Here is a 21,999-nt window from a genome sequence, read left to right as displayed (position 1 = left end):
AAGAAAAGCAAGTGAATGCTGTTTGGCATCAAGGGAGTGCTTGTAGACCACAAATTAGAAAGATTCCAGCTGACGTTTGCTAGCTTCCCATCACAAGCAGGCAAGACAAAAGGGTTTTGTGACATCAATGGATCATTAGAGTATAAAGAGAGAGAACATCTGATGTAACTGTACAGCTTGGACTTTAGACACCAGAGATCAACTTCTGCATGTCTATGGTTCCATCTAGTGAGCCGATTTGATTCAAGTTACTGTGGACACGTGGTGCTTGTGTATTTACAATGATTGACAGATCAACAGAAGATAGGCAGAAAGCTAAATCATATTATTTCAAGTGTTAGGTGGTTACTGATACTAGAATCTTGGACCTATTAATTATCAGAGTGGCTAAAATCTGACACAAGTTACCAATGAATTTGCCTCATCCTGATGGGACTGTATCTAAGGCATGTTCCGATATCTGGCCTCCCTTATTTGTAAAATGCCTGGAAAAATGCTCTCTCATCTTAAGCACTAGTTTCTAGAATTCATTTTCAAAAGTTAAAATCTGCAACAACATTTACAAGTTTAATATATTTATAACAGATTGATTAGGAAAATGTGGATTAGACAGCAGTGCAAAACACTCAGGGAAGTTAAGCCACTACCTCATTTCATTGCTCCAAATTGCTTCTGGAGTGTCAAATTCACCTAGGAAAATCTCCGAAAATTTTTCTGGTTCATAATTTTCCAGGTAACAGACCATTGCTTCAGGTAAAAGGTGTCCCAGGACACTCCGTTGTACTAGGTCTTGTCCCTTTGCCTGTATAAAATGGAAATAGAATGATGGAGTGTTGTATTTGCCTTTTCCCCAATTCTTATAACCTAGTTTACAACTGAATTGTGAGAAATACTGAACAGAATTAACCAACACATTGATAAATAGTGCTGGAATATGCAATCTCCATGATAGATGGGTTCACTCAGTTACTACCATGACCAATACCATATTTGTATCTTTTCAAACTTACCAAATTAAGACAATGAATACATGAAGTGAAGCAGTTTAGTATTCCTGACTGCGTTAAAGAGAAAAGATACATGAAAAGAAAGGATAGTCAAAAGGCCAAGGCCTACATTAGGAACTCACCCAATCTTGTCCAAAACATGTCCCAGGACACGCCGTTGTATTAAGACCTTGTAGAGAATAAAGCTTTTTTTTTTTTAAGATCACAGATGGGCAGCTGACACCTGTTACTTGCAATTCCTGCCCCATGCACCTTGAGACTACATGTGTAGGAAGTGTTTCCAGCTGCTTGAGTTCAGGGTTTCCGAGTTTGAGGGGCAGCTGGAGACACTGCAGAGCATCAGGGAGCAGGAAAATTTACTGGATCACCCCTATGGTCCCCCCATAGGCAGAGAGTGTTCAGAATAGTAGATGGGTGGTCTTCTGAAAGAGTAGGAAAAGGCTGGAGTCCTTGGGGTGCAGGTCACTCAAACCAGCACTCAACTTTGGAGGCTACTGGGAGTGACGACACCTTGAAGGAGTGCAATCTAAACCATAGCACCAATGGGCAAGCGACTGCATGGGATGGGGTGGGCGGCGCAGACCGCGAAGAGTAGAAATGCAGTTGTTATAGGAGATTCCATAGTTAGGAGGACAGACAGGTGTTTTTGTAACTGTTATCGTGAGCCCCGCAGAGTGAGTTGCCTCTCTCGTGCCAGGGTAAAGGAAATCATGGAGAGGGTGCAGAATATTCTGCAGGGGGTGGGGGAGGGACTGAGAGCGGGAGAGGGGCAGCAGGTATTAGGGTCCTAAGGTCAGACTTTCAGGCGCTAGGGCAGCAGTTAAACAGTAGGACCTCAAAGATAGTAATCCCTGCTCAGTGCCTCGCACCAGAGAGAGTAGAAATAGGAAGATAGGGAGGATCAATGCATGGCTTGAGGCATGGTGCAGGAGGGAGGGCTTCAGATCCTTGGGGCATTTTAACCAGTTCTAGGGCAGGACGCAGCTATTGAAAAGGGATGGGTTGCACCACAACATAACTGGGACCAATCTCCTCGGGGCTGGGCTGGTGGGGGCTTCACTCGTGTGGTTGGGAAAGGTTTAAACTAAATTGGCAGGGGAATGGACACCAGCACACAGAAGTAGAAAAGAGGAATAAGGTGCATGAAGGAGTGAGTATTGGATAGCACTGGAGAAGGAAGTAGCACCTTATTAGACAGCAGACTAAAAGATTACAAGGAGTACAAAGACAGGTTTAGAATGCATGTATGTGAAGAGAGAGTCTGGTGAATAAGGTTGTTGAGCTACAAGCATAAATTGCCATGTGGGAATATGTAGTGGCAATAAGGAAATTTGGCTTGAAAATGGGAAGGACTGGGTGTTTAATATTCAGAGATACAAAGTGTTAAGGGAAAAAAAGGGACGTGAGGTGACAGCTCTGATTAGGGAAGACACGTAAGCGTTGGCAATAGAGCTAAAGGGGAGGGGGAAAGGACAGAATCCATTTGGTTAAGAGTAGAGCAGCAAAAAAGGGTATGATACCACTAGACCAGTTCTATAGGCCTCCAAATAGAGACAGATAGAAGAACAAATCTGCGGGGAAATCACAGATGTGCAAGAACTACAGAGTGGTGACACTAGGGGACTTTAATTATCCAAATAACAATTGGGATAATGTTAGAGTAAAAGGGGGGAAAAAAAAAAAAAAGGGTGAGAAATTTTTGAAATGTATTCAGGAGAACTTCCTTGACCAGTATGTTTTCAGTCCAACTAAGAAAGAGGCATTGCCAGATCTGCTGCTGGGGAATGAGGTGGGCCAGGTGTCTCTGGGAGAACACTTGGGTAAGACTGATCGTCGTATCATAAGATTTAGATTAGCAATGAAGATGAGCAAGGAACAATCTAAAGTAGAACTTCTAAATTGGAAGAGGACCAACTCCCATGGGATGAGAAGGGATCTAGCCAGGGTAAAATGGAACCAAAGATTGACAGGAAAAACAGTAATTTAACAATAGGTGATTCTTAAGGAAAAGATGTTTCAGATACAGGCTAGGTACATTTCAACAAGAGGGAAAGGCAGAGGAACCAAAGCCAGGGCTCCTTGGATGATGAGGGAGAGATATTAAATATGACTAAACAAAAAAAAAGGGTGTATGGTGCATGTCAGGTGAATTATTCAAGCAAGTCCAAATACAATACATTGAGAGGGGAAAGAGACGAGGAAAATTAGACTGGCAGAGAGAGAATGAGAATAGAATGGCAGTTAACATAAAAGGTAACCCAAAAATCATCTGCTAGTATGCAAATAAGTGGGCGAAAATTGATAGGCAGGACGTTGTGGCTGTGCTTAGAATGGATTAGTTGCCTGGTCCAGATGGCTTGCATTCCAGGTTGCTAAAGGGAGTGGGGGTGGAGATAGTGGAAGGGCTTGCTATAATCTTCCAATCTTCCCTTAACAGAGGGGAGGTGCCAGAGAATTGAAGTGCAGCAAATGTGAAACGCTTGTTCACGAAAGGGTGCAAGGACATTCCTAGTAACTACAGGCCAATCACTTGAACATCAGTGGCGGGTAAGGTTTTAGAAACAATAATCAGGGGAAAAACAAACAAACAGGCACTTGGAGAGGTTTGAGTTGATTGAGAGCCAGCATGGATTTGTAAAAGGCATTTGACTAATTTAATTGAATTTTTGATGAAGTAACAGAGAAGATCGATGAAGGGATTGCAGTGGATGTTGTCGATATGGATTTTATTAAAGCGTTTGACAAAATACCACGTAAAAGGCTGGTTAACAAAATTGAGGCTCATGGGATAGGAGGGCTAACGTCAGCCTGAGGACAGAAAACAGCAAGTCGTGGTAAATGGTTGTTTCTTCAGTCTGATGGATGGTAGACAGCGGTGTTTCCCCAAGGGTCAGTACAAGGACCACTGCTTTTTTGACACATATAAATTTATCAACTTCTACAAGAATTCAATGGTTAATGACAAGGCTAATAAATTGTAGGGCAGCCAGTCAAAACAATTAATTTTAGCCTTATAAATATTGTTGAAAATACCATACCAACCTTATAAAGATCACAGGTGAGAGAATATTTGGAAAAGTGTGCAGAGTTGTGGGGAAACCTACCTTCAAAAAAGGCTTCAGGCTGCGTACAGGATTTAGAAAACAGCAACAAAAGCTATGAAATTTGGGCCTCCAAATTATGAAAAGCTCACAGAAATAAAACTGGTTTTCATTTGAGAAAATATTGGGGAGATACCATTCAGGACTTTAAGATGCAAGAGGCAACTTCCCTCAAAAGGTTAAATGTAGTTCAGTGTAACACATGGTGTGGTATTAGGCTACTTAGTGTAGGAACTTCAAGTTTAATTCCTGGTTTGCGGAGACTTAAGAGGTCTCAGCCAGGGAAGCAACAAGGGCACAATTGATCAAATATAGTGAGACTAGGGGAAAAAGGAGAAAAATGATCAGGCTCATAAGAACATAAGGAATAGGAGCAGGAGTAGACCATACGCCCGCTTGAGCCTGCTCCACCATTCAATACGATCATGGTTGATCTTCTGCCTCAATTCCACTTTCCCTGAGACACCAAAATTCTCTCCATCCCAGCCTTAAATATATTCAATGATGAAGCACATATAACCCACTGGGATAGAGAACTCCAAAGATTCACAACTGAAAGAAATTTCTCATCTCAGTCCTAAACGATCGGCCCCTTATCCGGAGACTGCACCCCCAAGTTCTAGATACCCATGCCAGGGAAAGCAACCATGATGTCGCCCCTGTCAAGCCCCTTCAGAATTTATGTTTCAATGAGATCACTTCTCATTCTTCTAAACTCCAGAGAGAACAGACACAATTTACTCATCCTCTCATAGGACAACCCTCTCAACCCAGGAACTAACCTGGTGAACCTTCACTGTAGTACCGGTCTCCAAGACAAGTATATCCTTCCTTAAATATGTAGACAATTTTGGTCTACAATACTCCAGGGGTGGTCTCACCAAAGCCCTGTACAACTGTAGCAAGACTTACTTATTCTTGTACTCCAATCCTCTTGAAATAAAGGCCAAATACCACTTGCCTTCCTAATTGCTTGCAGTACCTGCAAGCTAACTTTATGTTCCTTGTACGAGTATACCCAAGTTCCTCTGATCAACATTTACAAGTTTTGTGCCTTCTAAAAAAATATTCTGCTTTTCTATTCTTACTACCAAAGCTCCTCCTCTACAGTGATTCTGGATAATGTATGTGTGAAAATCAGGTAAGGGCTGAATCAGTTTCAGCTACAATGCGTTCAATTCCTTATAGATCTGCTGACATCTATCAGGGCTGGCATATGAAGAATGGCCAAGTGGAGGTGGTTTACCAGGGGGCTGCTGGCATTTGAACACAAATTATCAAGAAATAAAAAAATGAAATTAGAAAAATGTTAAAAGCAAGAGATCATGTAGATGAGTGCCATGCCCCATTTCCTATATTGTAAGTAACTACACTTCAAAAGTAATTCATTGGCTGTAAAGTACTGAGCTGTCTGGAAGTCATGAAAAGCATTATGTAAATGCAAGTCTGTCTTTCATGTAGTAAAAGCCTGGAACCGGAAAACAGAATTCCCCCAATCAAAAATTGGCAAGTTTGAAAGTTAAACCTCTATTTTGCTTACATTTATAGTGGCACTGCTCTGCATTTCAGATTCATATCCACTAAGATTTAGGCTACATTTATACTGTAATTGCAGCACTTGTGCAAAATGAAACCCTTCTGCATGGACACTGGTTATAACGCAAACACGGTCTAAACCTGCTAGGGCCTGACCTGACACTGAAGCAAATTATACAACTACTTGGATAAAAGGTGTCTCATCCCAGAATCAGGTTGAGCTTTATCAGCAGATTTACGCTATGCAAGTTCAGCTTTGGTGTGAAATAGAAACCGATAGCATACATACAGATTTGGAAAGGCTATTTGAGATGTAATTTGGTTAACCAGATTACATTAGCCTTTATGGCTTTATTTATACTGGTGAAAGAGGTGCTGGAGAAAGCTAAGCTTTATATTTAAGTTGTCAATTGAAGAAACACATCCTTTTGTTTTAACTGTTGTTGCATCGGTCTTAAAAAGACCACATACATTACTGAATACACAGCATCACTGTGATTATACTGAAGCACAAGAGCAGGAAAATGAAAGAAGCTCAGCAGTCAAGATTATTTCCACTCTTAACAGACTAGCGATATCTTCAAACATGGAGACTAAACAGGGACAGATGAGGCACGAGTGTTTCATACACTGCAGGCATTCCAGCGATCAAACAGAAGCAAAAGGGCGTTCAGATCAAAGAGATGTTATTTAGTAGATTATTTAAAAACAGGACAGAAAAACTGTCAAACTCTAGCTGAACCAAGAATACAAGTAGCTTCAGTTTCTGGGTCGTGGTTTGCAATCTATTTTATACTGACCTCTTCTGATCTGAATGCCTGTTTCAGGTGAGTATACTTCAAAAACCTAGAAGGTAAGAACATAGTTTCATCAATTTTCAGTTTTGCAAACCAGACCAAAAATGTGTAAACTAACACCTTTTCCCCCCATTAGCAATGTTTGTTGATGCTCTTACCTTGCAATTGGAAGTACATTGGAACCTGTGTACATCATTATAAAGAAAAACACACCAGTAAGGTAAAGGCGAGGTAACTGTGGGTTGTCCTGCATTACATGGTACAACAAGTTGGCAACTTTCTCAACCAGAATGGGATCAAAAGTAACCAACAGCTGAAATAAAAAGGATATAATTATGGTGAGAATCAATATTCTTTAATAGAAAAATCTCAATTTAACAAGAACAAAATTACTGTCATATCGTTCAGTTCATCAGGTTAATTCTATGTTAGAACACAAAAATACAAAATTTCAAGTGATTGATTGGTTTTAAAAAGTCCTGTGTACCTGAACAATGTGAGAGAGGCATGTACTGTCTGTAAGCAGCCGCTTTATTCTGGGCAGGGGTCGGATGATTGCATTATCCTGGTCCCTGGAATATAGAAAAATGTTCAAAATTCTGCAGCATATAACCGTTATCAAAGACATGTAATGGTCTAGAACTGTTACCTTACAGCATCACTTAAAAATTGAAAATTTAAACTTAAAATGCGTTTTCAAAGACATCTACGAGTAACACTAAAATTCTTCAGTTGCCCTTTGTCACGTCTATCTTGTTTTCAAAACTTAGTAACATTAGTAACACCCAGGAGTTGATGCCTGTTTCTATTAATAGCAATTGGTACCTTGAGTTAGCACCAAGCTGACCCTTAGGACCAAGGTGATGGTTTATAAGGCCTGTGTTGTCAGCACTTTGCTGTATGGCTGTGAAACATGGGTGACTTACAGCTACCAGGAGAAGCAGCTCAATAATTTCCATCTTCGCTGTCTGCAGTGCATTGTGGGTATATCCTGGCAGGTCAAAATCACAAATGTGGCAGTCCTCTCAAAGGCAGAGCTCCCAAGTGCGTTGGCACTAATCAAACAGAGGCACCTTTGGTGGATCGGACTTGTCCGCAGGATGGAAGATGGTCGCATACCCAAGGACCTTCTGTATGGTGAGGTAGCCGGGGCCAGACGACCAGTGGGGTGCCCAAAGCTCCACTTCAAGGTTGTGAGCGTGACATGAAGGCCCTAAATGTCAACTATCGCACCTGGGAGTCACTAGCTAGCGAAAGAGGGAAATGGCGATGCATCCTGTGGACTTGTGTGCACTACCACGATGATCAGTTGCTGCAGCGGCAACATCTAAAACAACTCACAGCATCACTTGGCAGCTTCACGTGCAGCACTTGTGGCAGAACCTGCCTCAAGGATTGGCCTTTACAGCCAAAGGTGCACCAAGAGAAGACACCCCAACTTAAATGGATTGTTTGCTGCGTGTCCATCATCTTTTGTAGATGGAAGGATGCCAACCAACCCAATTTGCTGTTCAATTTTTCCACCACTGGTGGTGCCAGTTGCCAATCTCTGGCTGCCATCATCTTTTTCTGCCACCTCACTAGCCAAAAAGATGAAGGTATTTATTACTAATTTATAATTTAGTTTACTTTTGTGGTTTAATCTTTCTGCCCTCACATTGATTGACCTCACCCCAGACCTCCCAGTTCTGCCTGCTGGCAATTACTCTATTCCTGTTGTCTGCTTTACTTTTTACCTAATCAAGGGCCTCTCTAACACTCCACTGCCAGCATGTAAAACTTAATCATTGCGCCTCCTTTACACCTTCCTAACTATCCTCAAAATATAATTGCCCTTCACACTGCAGAGAGGTTTCTGCTCACAGACATTTAGCTAACCTAACCCAGTTCAACCCAATGAATAAAAAGTGAAAACATCACACAAAAATACACCATTCAAAATGAGATCTACTTTATAGCCATCAGAGCAATCTACCCTAGACCTCAATAGAATGCACACCAAGGTGCACAAAGAGATACATCGGCTACAGGAACTAGACCACACAGATAAAAAAGGCGTCACATAGGAGTGACAGCAGACATCAACGCAGGAGACTTGTCACATTTTACCCCAAAAAAAGAGGGTCAGGGATACTTATCTAACATAACTTTAAAACCAACATGTTATAATTCACAAACACTATGAAAACATGTTGCTCAGACACCTTCAGCAAACAGGTCACAAAAATATTCAGAAACACCAGTGTGAGCAACTGCACTCAGACAACATGACATGACATTGTAACACATGAAGGAAATCACAGCATTCACAAAATTTAAACAACTCATGAAAGAAAAAACGATCACAGAAAGACAGATGCCAGCATAAAACCCATCCAAAAGACAATATAGATACAAATCAGGCGTACTACACAAATTGAGACAAAGCCAAAAAGTGCACCCATTAAAATAACAGACAACTTTCATTGGAAAACTCTGACCAATGCAGTGAAACATCTACTAATGTTTTGAGTGCACATTAGTCCCGGACAGATTGAGACTTCAACATTAAGCCCAGAAAGAGATTCAACCCATCTCAACAGTACTAGCCTTTAAATTGGAAGAGGCTTCTCCAATTGCATATTTGCACCCTTTGACATCCTTCCTTTTCAAATACTTATCCAATTTCCCTTCAAATGCTGTTATAATTCCTGTCTTAATAGCCAGTTTTGGCATTCCACATTTCAATAAACCGAAACCATGGAAAATTCTTCGGTCTATGACCCTGTGTCAGCTGTGTCTCAGTTGGTAGCACTCTCACCGGAGTCAGAAGCTTGTGGGTTAAAGTCCCACTCCAGGACTTGAGCACAAGTATCAAGGCCGACACTCCAATGCAGTACGGAGGGAGTACTGCACTGTCGGAGGTACAATCTTTCGGATGAGACATTAAACCTAGGCTCCGTCTGCCCTCTCAGGTGGGCATAAAAGATCCCATGGCATTTGTGGGCGGCACAGTGGCGCAGTGGTTAGCACCGCAGCCTCACAGCTCCAGCGACCCGGGTTCAATTCTGGGTACTGCCTGTGTGGAGTTTGCAAGTTCTCCCTGTGTCTGCGTGGGTTTTCTCCGGGTGCTCCGGTTTCCACCCACAAGCCAAAAGACTTGCAGGTTGGTAGGTAAATTGGCCATTATAAAATTGCCACTAGTATAGGTAGGTGGTAGGGAAATATAGGGACAGGTGGGGATGTTTGGTAGGAATATGGGATTAGTGTAGGATTAGTATAAATGGGTGGTTGATGGTCGGCACAGACTCGGTAGGCCGAAGGGCCTGTTTCAGTGCTGTATCTCTAAACTAAACATGATTTCGAAGAGGAGCAGGTCAAAATTCATCCGTCAATCAACATCACAAACACAGACCATCTGGCTATTCTCACTTCGCTGTTTGTGAGAGTTTGCTGTAAGCAAATTGACTGCTACATTTCCTACAATATAACAGGGACTACACTTCAAAAGTATGTCATTAGCTCTAAAACACTTTGGACGTCCAGCGGTCATTAACGGCACTCTATAAATGCTGAAATGGCCTTGTGGGCACTCAGTTGTATCAAACTGCAGAAAAGTCAAAGAAGCACTGTGGGTGTACCTTCGAGGACTGCAGGTTCAAGAAGGCAACTCACCAGCACCTTTTCGAGGGCAATTAGGGATGAGCAATAAATTCTGGCCTTGCCAGTGACACACACATCCTACACACAAATTTTAAAAAGCCTTTTTTTCTTTCTACTGATTAGTGAAAGACTGTTCCAATGGGTTGATCAATCACCATCTCAAAAGCTTTTCGTTTTTTCAAAATCTATATTAGATCCCATTAACCTTCTCTCTTCCAGTGTGCAAAGCAACAACTTTTTAAGCCTTTCTGTATAGCTGTAACATCTCATTCATGGTACCATTATAATGAATCTTCTCTGCACCCTTAATATCTCATTTATAAATGGGGTGCCTAGAACAGCATTCAATATGCCAACTATGATTTCATTAACATGCACCACAATTCAACACCACTTCCTCACTTTTATACTTAATTCCATCATGTATAAAACCTAAAATCTAAATTTGCCATGATGGATTTTTCAACCTTTATTCGCACTCATGTACCTACACCTAGATCTCTGCCCACTCAAAAATATCATTTTAGGGTATATTTACTTCACCATTGCTTCACATTTCTCTGCACTGACTTTTATCTTTCCCCTTCAATCTCCTGCATTTTTAGTCCGTTTACCATTTCGCTCGCCCAATTTAATAGCGTACAACTATCAATATTATTCCTCCTGTGTTTACCTGCTGGGGAAATATTCACACATGGTAATAAGCATGTTAAGAATAAGAGTAGCAAGGTCAGTCTCATTCAGCACAGCTTGTCCATGGGCTAATAGACACCATTTCAGCTGTGGAATAGTTTGCAGTGCCCGCCAGCCATCCATGCCCTGTGCCCAGCAACGAGTCTTTGGCGTCAATACACCCTTTTTCCAGAATTCTTGCATCTAGGGCAGGAATGATAGAGTTGTAATCCATGGCAACACAAATACAAAATATTGATGAGCTGTGAGTTAAATTTATGTTACATTATTTTGAAAAATGAGCAATACTTCAACTTATCCAGTTGCCGGAATAATTCAGGTGGGGTGGAGAGAGAGGAGGGTGGGTGGAGAAGATTGTCTTTACAAGAACTGTTTGATCAGGTCAATGGATCTATTGTTGATGCCTTATGTTGGCTCCCTTAGCTGAAAATGGCAGTCATGTCCTTCAGGATTCAGCCAGATCAACAGTCAACTGAAACAAGAGCTGGTAGCAGTAAGTTTAAATGGCTAATCTAATGGCAAGTCATAAAGTACTGGCTGCAATTAAGAGACAAGTATCTCCATTTCCAAATTAGACAGCCAAGCTAGGACAATTTGCCTCAAACCCCAAAATGAAGGGGGGGGGGGGGGGGGGGAAAGAGGAGAAAGAGATTTTAAAGACAGGGGTAAAACATTAAAACTGAAATTTATTCACTTTCATTGACCAATTCCATTTCTTCTTTTAAATGTGTTCATCTTGCTTTTGAATAAATATCTACAGGAATTAATTATAAAGACTGAACAGAAGATAGATTTATTTCTTAGCTAGTTCAATTTTGTTGCAGCTAATGATCAGAGGAGCCATGTACTTCTGACCACATTTGGAGTTAGAGTGGGAATCTACTTAATTTCAAGAGTAGCACAGCAACATTTATTTTGACAAGTACAGAGAACACAAAGGTACTACACTTTGATGGAGGTGTAAAAAAAAAAACTTAGCACTACTTACATTGTTGTTTACTCTTCTGTTTAGAGAATTGTTACTATCAGGTTTAGCCATGGTATGTTAACAGAGATCATTTCAATAAAACATACCTCTTCAAAGCTGTAAGGACCAAGTCTCTCCTTGTCTGCATTTCCAAAGTACCATTCTTTTTCACTTTCTCTCTTCATATCAGGCGCTGCTTCAATAACATTGCTCTGAAATTAAGCATTACTGGCATAATTTCTCAAATATTTCAAATGTTCTCAAAACATGTATGTAAGTGAAACAATCATACTCACCTGCAATGGAACAGTAGCTCTACTAGTATGGAGATGTGCCAGAGTAAGCAAATCCACAAGGATTCTCACTCCAGTGGAATCCATGATATCCTTAACATTTTTCTGCAACAAATTAGAGTTTCCTACTATTCAATTTAATGATTTAGATTACATTTATGATTCAGTTCAGTTATACAATGTCACATTAATTAGGTATTCAATAAATTTACACAAAACAATATCCAGCTGCTGAGTTTTACATAAATGAACCACATAACATTCTTGAAATTGATATTTTCTCACCTTGTTAAGAATCAGTTTGTTTAGAAAAAGAATTAGTCTGTCTCTCTCCAGTTTGTCTGTACACTGCAAAACACAAAACCAATGTCAGCTGTGATTTACTTTGGTTGAAATCTTAAATAACCATTGTGAAGTAAAGCCTAATTGAAGGATTGGGTCCTAACAATTACTTTGGATAAAGCATCACTTAAATGTCTAAAATAGTTGTTTTGTTTAAATTGTTTTGGTTTGAAGATTGTGACTGGCCCAAATACTGGCCCATACACGTTATTCACAAAATAAGTAGAACAGCAGCTCAACTAAATATGAGGAAAATAGCCCTAGCCTAAACTGGAATTGGCTGGACTAAGTCTCAAATTCAATAATTGCAGATTCCATCAATTTTGGGCTTATTCATTCTGTTAATTATATACTCCAATACAAAGATGTTCAACAGCGACAAAGGCTTGGGAGCAGATCAACCATTAGGAAATGGTACATTACAGAAATATAGTCACAACAAATAACTTCAAGAATATATCAGAGCCATGACGGGAACCATGGTGTGGGGGGAGGCGTGGATGGAAGTCAAGATTTATAGTCTACTTATGAATCTTCAGCACATTTCTTAAAAAAAAAATTAAGTGATGTTGTAAACATAAATACCTATAATGTCAATTGTTGCTTTCAATGCAGAATAAGTGGGTTGGGGCTTCCTGATTGTTCTCCTTCACATTCAATATTCACACCATCATGTGTCAAATGAAGTTGAGGCCATCATGGGTTAACACTGTTCTATCTTATTGCTAAGGTTCCATGAGAATATTGGTTTCTTTAGCCCGATTTCCTCTGCGGGAATAGTCCTAGGCACAGCAGGACAGCATAAAAGGAACTCAGGAAACGGAGACTAGTTAATACTCAAGTTCAACTTTCTAGTCCTGGGTAGCTGAAGCTCAACAGTCTTGTTTTGAAGTATTGCCATGAAATGTGTCTAAGTAATTTCGCCTTATTGAATCAGGTTTTAGTTTTATCCAGATGACAGCTCCACCCTGAACATTTACTTCCCATATTTAATCTGAACATGAAAACGCAGTAAGATGCTGCCACAGGCTGAAGGTAGAATGCATTCTAAGAATGATTTGATACTAGGCTGTTGGCTATAGCCATATGTGATCTCTGGATGAAGATTCTCCAAAATACTATTAAATGTCAAATAGTACCATCTGCATAACTCATGGAAAAGCTGAACACGTCAGCTAGATTCCGCTAGTCAAATGTATTAATTTGAGAATATTGCTCGAGCTTTGCAGTCCATTTTACTTTGCCTGTAGTAGTCTAGAGGCTGATCTTGATGCAGTGGTTGAGGGGGTGGGTGGAGGAAAATAAGCCACTGCTCCACTGTTTTATGTTACATCCCTAATTGGTACTGCACCTTAAACATCTATGCTCATCACTTCCCTCAAAAACATGGCCCCTGTCCCCATCTTGTTTGGATTCTTTCTGGGAAATGGAGGCTGTATTCTAGAATGATAACTTGCTATAACTAATAAACTCAAGTTGTGTAAAATAAGGTTTCCATTGTGGTTAATCCATTATACACTTAGCACTGGAACCACCAGCTCAACATTAGAGGAAGTCAGCAAATCAGTTCAGTAGTAGGTAAGGTTTCAGCTCAGGGTCAGGGCTTTCAGAGATGAAAAAGCCCAAAGAAAAAATCCATAAGGAATTGGGATGTACATTTTTTTCTTCAAAAAATGGATTTTTCCAGCCATTTCAAATTCATCATTTAACTCACTAGATAGAGCAGCACTCCAGTGGTGTTAATGTATGACGCTGGCTGCCTCAGGTAATACCATCACTGAAATGACAGAAATCTTGCCATTGCACAGGCCAAGGGCTGAATCTGCATCAGTCTTACCATGTGAGAGGAAAATTCTAAGAACAGAAAATGGTTAGCAGGCAAGGTTGCAACTTTATTTCTCACTCCAAAGTTAACGTTTTAGGTTGTTGACTTTGCATTAGAACTGGAAGCTGTTTGAGATTTCACAGTTTTTAAGCAAGTAGAGAGCCAGGAAAACAAAAGGGAGACCTGTGATGGGGTAGAGGGCAAGTATGATTAATTGATAAATGCGATGGTTCAAAAATAAAGGCAGTAATGAGATAAATACAGAAGCAAAAGATAGGTTCCACTTCCATTCGACCTCCATCCTTGGCCTCTAATACTGTTCCAGTGAAGCTCACTGCAAGCTAGAGAAACAGCAATGCATCTATGAAGTACTTTACAACCTTCCAGCCTTAACACTGAACTTAACTTTAACCATCCGTTTTCTCTTGGACAGCAGCTGCTTGTAATGGGGGTTGGCTACACCAGATCTACAGGGAGTGAAGGTGGTGTTTGGGGTGGTCCACACCCAAAGTCTACTTGCCTTTCTTCAGTCACATCCCCAGGGCTACCGCTGCCTTCCATGTTTGCCAGATTTTTAATGGTTCCCTCCTCTTCTGCTATTCAGCTGTAACTATCAACACCTCTTATGGACTCATCTTGTGTTTCCTGGCTCTGTATTTGCCTAAAAGCTACTCATCTCTAGCAGCTTCCAGTTCTGATGAAAGGTCATTGACCTGAAATGCTAACTGTTTCTCTATGCACAGACACTGCCTGATTTGCTAAGTATTTTAACATTTTGTTTCAGATTTTAAGCATCCACAGTATTTTACTTTTTGTCTTTTTTTGCTTAAGTTTGGTCAGTGACTTTATTTAGTACTTAGATACAAATACTGCTCAAAGTTTTTTTGTGTGACTGCAACCAGAAAAGATACCCACAAATTCATGATAGATGGCACAGTACCTGCATTATAACTAATGTCATACTGACTCACGACATTTAAAGTGGCCATTGAGATAAGACTGCACTAACGTAGATTCTAAATTATCTGAACAGTGCTGGACTGATTCTGACACCCAAGTCATGTGGCTCGAGGTCAAATCTTCCTGGCTGACATGAAGCATGACTCAACTGAAGAACATGAGATAGGAGCAGAAGTAGGCCATTTGGCTCTTTGAGTCTACTGTCATTCATCAAGATCATGGCTGATTTTCTACCTCAACTCCACCATCCCGCACTATCCCCATACCCTTTAATTCCCTTAGTACCCAACAATCTATCAACCTCTGCCTTGAATATAATCAATGCCCGAGCATCTACATCCAAAAGAATTCTAAAGACGCACAACCCTTTGAGTGAAGAAATTTCTTCTCATCTCAGTCCTAAATGGCACCCCCACCACCCTTCCGAGGAGGAAGGGAATTTCTCAGCAGTTGCCTCGTCAAGCCGGTTAAGAATTTTATATGTTTCATTAAATTACCTCTCATTCTCCTAAACTCCAGGGAATATAGGCAGAGTCTGCTCAATCCATCCTCATAGGACAATCCCCTCATCCAAGGAACCAGACTAGTGAACCTTCTACTGAACTAATACTTGGAACATTCCAATGAATACTTGATTTTCGAAAGGACATTTTCCCAGAACAGAAATGTTAGAGTCCTGTGGCCTAACCTGCAAAAGGTTGCACACATCAGGCCCACTGTTTGGTGTGTATAATACAAAGACATTGAGGGTGTCAGTTCCGCCAAGGAATTCATGGCAAGGTGTGAAACTTTTGCAACTGTATGATCAGTGCCTACTTCAGCAAGCTTAAAAACAAAGAAAAGTGCTCAGACTAAGAAGTTGGAAACCACCTCAAGATACAAAATTCAGAACGAGGCCATTATGTTGCAGGGGGCACCACATAACCAGCGTTACGCTGGTACAGCATAAAGCTGTTTAAAAAGGGACCTTTTATTTATTTATTTTTTTTTTTTTAAAAAAAGAGATACAGCACTGAAAAAGGCCCTTTGGCCCACCAAGTCTGTGCCGACCGACAACTACCCATTTATACTAACCCTACAGTAATCCCATATTCCCTACCACCTGCCTACACTAGGGGCAATTTACAATGGCCAATTTACCTATCAACCTGCAAGTCTTTGGCTGTGGGAAGAAACCGGAGCACCCGGCAAAAATCCACGCGGTCACAGGGAGAACTTGCAAACTCCGCACAGGCAGTACCCAGAATCGAACCCAGGTCCCTGGAGCTGTGAGGCTGCGGTGCTAACCACTGCGCCGCCCATTTGGATGATCTTATTTGCATGCTTAAACAGGTAAGAGTTTCCTTGATAATGCTGTTGGTTGAATTCCTGGATTCCAATTCCTTAAGCATAACCCACACTGCTTCCCAGTTGCAGGTGCCACTAACATGGACATGTTGAAGTACTGCCACTGGAGGAAAGATGGTTAGGACAGATTAGTATTCTGCAAAAGGAATGTAAGAAAACGGGAACAGAAAAAGGTCAGAGTTAAAAAATAAAACCTCCAAAATATATTTGTTTCTTAAACCAAATACTTCAATGATTTTCATTAACTAAACACCTTGCGTCCTAATTTGTCTCAGACCAGGGTGTTGCATATTGGCAGAACTTTTCTGAAGAGTCAGACCACATAGTGGTTGAAAAACTAGAAGTAGCCATCATATCCAGAAGTATAGTAAAGGGACAATCTCTACAAGGCACACGAGCTATCACAACATACATGGAGGGTAACAGATGAATAAATACCTTAACGTGACAGCTGAAATTGCCCTGTTCAAAAAATGTTTCGATAACATTTTGCAATGCACAATACAAACTAGCAACTTTTTTTTTTAAATTAACATTTACTTGCAATGTCCCAACATAATGAAAATACACAAGTCCAATTTAACCCTCAGCTGCAGAGTTTCAGAGGGGAGAAAATTCAGTCAGAGAGATATTCCAAGGCTAGCACAACTGAAATTTTAATGCTACTGCAATGAAAATACAGAATGTGCACCATTAAGTAAACTAGGTTCCATATCTAGCTTGTCTAAAAGATGTGCTAAGCTAACAAGAACAAAGTTCAAAAGATTGTTGTGCTCACCCTGTCCAGCATTCCAACAATGTATTTAGTATCACTGAATGGTCCTATCTCCTCATAGCATTTGCCGTAAACAATGGTCAAAGCTTGTAAACATAAACACTTCATATTCACTTTAGGGGTAAGCAAGAAGCGATGATACAACTCATTGAAAAATTCATACCTGCAATAAATGCACACATTGAAACAAGGTACAAGGGGGAAAATATAATTAAATAAAGAAATCTGTTACACGGATTCAGGCTTACGATCTTTTGATTGTACTAGTCTCTTCATTTTCACCTTCTTCCAACAACAGGCGCAGATAATAATCACCAATTTTGATTTCATCCACAAGGCACTCATACCGAACCTGAACAAAAAGACAAAATAGGCAGTGATGAAAATTCTCATACTAAATTAAAAGCAGCATCATATGCATTAATAAACAGACCAGACACTGCATACAACCACTCTTCCAGCAGGAATGCGATGCACAAAGAAACATGAGCAAAAACGAATACAAAATGGGCAACAGCATAACACTCATCACTTAGATAAATTTTGGCACTTGCACTAATTTTAGCTCGGCTATGTTATGAGTTTACCAGTTTTAGTGGAACTTACTGAATAATACATCAAAAAGTTTAAGATTCAGCTAAAGGGAAACAGTATTTTCAGTGCATGATTTTTCTTTTTTCAATTTGTGAGCTTTTACACATACAGGTAGTCAAAAGTTAAAACCTTTGTAATACCAACAAATATTCCAAGGTTTACATTTATCCAAGACAAACTACCTAAACAATTGTGTAAACACCAATCAAGGCAAAGGCAAAGCTAGAAATTACAGGATAAGATTAGAGTCACAACCAATATTAAAATATGGTTAGTAACATTAGGACCCAATTCAGCTTGAAACACATGACAGGCAAGTCATGTATTTTGGAAGGAATAAAAAGAGATATAAATTAAATGGTACAATTTTAAAGAGGATACAGGAGTAGAGTCACCTGGGAGTTCACATACACAAATTTTTGAAGGGGGCAGGACAAGCTGATGAAGTTGTCTGAAAAGCATTCAGGATCCTGTGCTTTATAAATGGAGGGTATGATTTGCAAGATTATCTGCACACAATTGGGAATCTTTGCCTCTTGTGGTGACAGGTTGGTACGCAGAGACTTCCCTTTTTAAGGGGGGAGCTAGTCAGTGGGCATGTCTTTTTGCCAAAGTTCTTCAAACAAGAACCTGAATTAAGCAGTTAATAAGCAGAGTATACCACATTTGACTTGAACTAATTGATTGACAACTTAAACTGCCTCCTATTTCCTTCAACCATGTTGAAAGCAGATGTTCATCATATAAATGATTAGGAAACTGAGATGTGCGACAACTGCTGTCAGCTGTGATCTAGAGGTCAGTTATTGAAACGCATTCATGTAGCCAGATCTCAGTACCAAATGTCAGCTTACTTCCAAGTCAGAAGGTTGAGTTCAAGCCCTATTCCAGGACTGAAAAACATAATTCAGTGCAGTACTGAAGGAATGCTACATTGTCAGTGGTGCCATCATTCAGATGAGGAATAAAGCTGCTGATTTCAGGTGGACAAAGATCTCGGTTCTACAGGTTACCGATCCTCCTACCAGTGGAAACTGTAAATGTCCCTAGATATTTTTCTATATTGGTCACCCTCTGTGGAAAAACTCAGCCGCAGTTAACTATTCAATATGATTTTCCTGATTGAAGCAGGATATACCTCTGGTGTTATTGCATGTTATGACACAGAAACAATGTCTGTAGTATGCAAGCAGAGTTACAAAAAATCAAGTCTGATTTCTTTCCTGGCCACGTACTTAAACCAAAATTTTTAGTTAAGCCCTATCCTTTAGCCAAGTTAAAACTGCTTTCAGAGGCCACACCTCAGTACAGTTCACATGACACTCCTCTCTAAACCCATCTGGCCAGATCCATTGCATTTGTTTTCCTGATGCAATATGTGGCTGGTCAAATGGTAGAACAAAAACTTCACTCGAGTTGAGTAATTGTACAACAGCTATAACATTCTATCTAGCACTAACAAATTTAAATCTTACTCAATGTTTAAAACTGATAAAACTCTCCTGTTCCTTTTATTGAATTCTAACAGCTTCAACTGGAAGAGTTATTTTCTCTTACTTCAAATTCCTGGTGATTCCAAGAGATAACACTAGCAATTCCCAGCTCTTTGTCGATGTTAAAAGCCCTCATCTCTGCCTCAAATGCATCTCTTAATTCTTCTCTTGTTTTGTAATTCCAGATTAAGTTAGATTTGGCATGATCCATCTGAAATCTGTGGTGGGTAAGAAAAGCTTTTTATTTCAATTTGTTTCCATTGGGTTATTGCATGAAATTTAGAATATTAACTATATTTAAGCATCATTTCCTACAATTAATCAAAATAAGCTAACTGCTGACATGATATACACTCATTTCCATTTGTTGTACAGCTGTATAATGCAGGAAGAAGTTATTCAATACATGGAGGAGACAAGTTCGAGAGAGTCTCTGAAGCCTCTGAAAGCACTATGTAATATAAACCACACAAAAAAAACCCCAGAGAAAAAAAAAACATTTCTGATAAAGTTTACAGTTTCCGTATTGGCAGTACATTGACACTGGGTGAGTCCTGTCATATGGTCCACAACCAAACAAGCTGATAACAACTGCTCAGACTTGCATGTAAATGGCTAACTGGACAAGGCACCCAGGTGAGCATATTGCAGTATCAGTTTTCCCAGACAGAAGTGGGAAGGGTAGTAGGAACAGCAGACATTTTACCTACTTCTCAGCCCATGTACAAAAAAGGAAGGAATGAAAACAGATCAAAAGTTTAAAAAGATCTTACTTATAGTAGAAGAGGTCCCAGTTTGCTTCTATTTTAATCCTTTGTCGTCTTTTTCTTAAAACTACTGGTTTTTGGTTGGGATTCTATAAATCAAAGAAAAAATCTGATTTAAAACTATTTCATTGATTCAAATAATATTCATGTCTACAGCAAACAAGGTTACAACTATTCGTGGAAGATTACAGAACACAAGAAAGCTCAAATACTCCAATTTGGGTGTTTAATGCTTGTGCATTTAAAGTTACACTTTGAATGTGTGTTTCCCAGTAAGAGTAGCTTATTGACTCATCATAACCCTGGAGGGCAGAACAATGAACTTCAGGATATGGAAACTGAAAATAAAGATTGCGTACAATTAAAGGGATGATTTAATTTAAAGGTTTCAGATATTTAAATAATCGAACGCTCTGAACATCGAAAATAACGACTTTTTTTTTACTCTTTAGTTAGATTCAGGACCCACGCAGTCAGCATATTCACCACCCAGAACAAACGAGGAACCTGCTCAATTTTCCTTGATTAAAGGATGAACAAACAACAGAGGGGGAGGGAGGGAGGCTGAGCACTTGGACAAATATGAGCTGATCAGAGAGAGCCAACATGGTCCAATTAAATTCTTGAGGTGGTAACAAATGTTAAGTGTCTATGGATGTTATTTACATGGACATCCAGAAAACATTCAATACTGTTCCACATAAGTGACTGCACAAAAATGAGCAGATACTGATTTGGATGCAACCTACTGACCATGCCACCTGGATGAATTAGTCATCATTGGGAGATTCCGCTAATTGCGCTCACTTGCAGACCTTCAGAGCGGCTCTAAAACTTAAGCTGGTTCTTTTGGGAACAGCACCAATAAGCATGATTTAAAAGCTTTAGAATGCAATTTTTAAAAACTTACTAAGAAAATGACTACCGCACCTCAATATAACTAGCATATGGCTCTGTACATTTTTTCGAAGTCATTTTCAGTTATTTAAAATTGGGTTACTCACAGATGTTGGAATGGACTGATTCAAAATGTTTTATTTTGTGACAGACCCATTTTTCAGCTGTATTAATCTAATTGCACTGAGTTACCACTCAAATATATCAAGTACTTTTTTTTCCCCCAACGAAATTTTTTTTTAAAATTACAAACACTGCTCAATACCACTGGTTCATTGTAGAACTTGCAGTGATATGCAAATAAATGAGTAGAAACACAAGGGGAGGGGAAAAAGTCTCAAAACTAGCACAATCTGCACCTGGATTGCTAATTGCACCCAAAGTGAAAACTATACCTCTTTGTATTTATATAGTGCATTTAAACAGGAAAGCATCCCATGGAACACTACCAGCAGGCAAAGACAGATCAGATTCCAACACGAGTAAAGGGGAAAATGTCCAATGCAATTGTTATACCAGTTACTGAAGGTACAGAATAGATGCAACACTGCTGAGGGGTGAGAGAAGAGAATTTCAGAATCCACTGCTCCATCAATGTTACAGTTGAGTGGGGCAAGTGGTTAGAAACAGTCGTGTCAAATGTGGGACACAGATAATGATATAGAGCTGAAAGGTTGCAGAGATAGGGTAGAGCAGTTTATAGACTACTTTGAAGTAAAACACAGTAATTTTAGCACCATCTCTGCCATATCTTCTTGAAAAATAAAGCATTAAGATAAAATTATCTTGGTCATTAAACAAACTAAAGTGATGCTTTATAGTAAGGACATGTGTGGATGCACCAATTTGTGGAATATAGATACAAGTCAGAACATACAGCATGTAAAAGCTACAAAAATTAATTAGAAAGTGAATATTCAAATCAGTTCAAATAACCAGTTAAAAAGGTCAGGAATCTAGATA

General features: G+C 39.8%; 1 protein-coding gene across 1 annotated transcript in view; it reads right to left on the bottom strand.

The window, feature by feature from the left end:
- The window catches only part of LOC137382596 (dnaJ homolog subfamily C member 13), a 155,466-nt gene that overhangs the window by 57,856 nt on the left and 75,611 nt on the right, over positions 1 to 21,999 (bottom strand). Inside the window, exons 21-32 of the mRNA XM_068054739.1 lie at positions 20,146 to 20,228; positions 19,437 to 19,590; positions 17,534 to 17,637; positions 17,289 to 17,448; positions 12,322 to 12,384; positions 12,040 to 12,141; positions 11,851 to 11,955; positions 10,757 to 10,959; positions 6,929 to 7,013; positions 6,600 to 6,754; positions 6,445 to 6,490; positions 648 to 802 (exon numbers count right to left, since the gene is read on the bottom strand). Coding sequence (XP_067910840.1) covers positions 648 to 802; positions 6,445 to 6,490; positions 6,600 to 6,754; positions 6,929 to 7,013; positions 10,757 to 10,959; positions 11,851 to 11,955; positions 12,040 to 12,141; positions 12,322 to 12,384; positions 17,289 to 17,448; positions 17,534 to 17,637; positions 19,437 to 19,590; positions 20,146 to 20,228 — 1,415 coding nt within the window. The remainder of the gene's footprint in view (positions 1 to 647; positions 803 to 6,444; positions 6,491 to 6,599; positions 6,755 to 6,928; positions 7,014 to 10,756; positions 10,960 to 11,850; positions 11,956 to 12,039; positions 12,142 to 12,321; positions 12,385 to 17,288; positions 17,449 to 17,533; positions 17,638 to 19,436; positions 19,591 to 20,145; positions 20,229 to 21,999) is intronic.

Source organism: Heterodontus francisci, chromosome 2 (assembly GCF_036365525.1).
Source record: "Heterodontus francisci isolate sHetFra1 chromosome 2, sHetFra1.hap1, whole genome shotgun sequence".
Classification (NCBI taxonomy): Eukaryota; Metazoa; Chordata; class Chondrichthyes; order Heterodontiformes; family Heterodontidae; genus Heterodontus; species Heterodontus francisci.
This window is presented reverse-complemented; position numbering and strand designations above follow the sequence as displayed.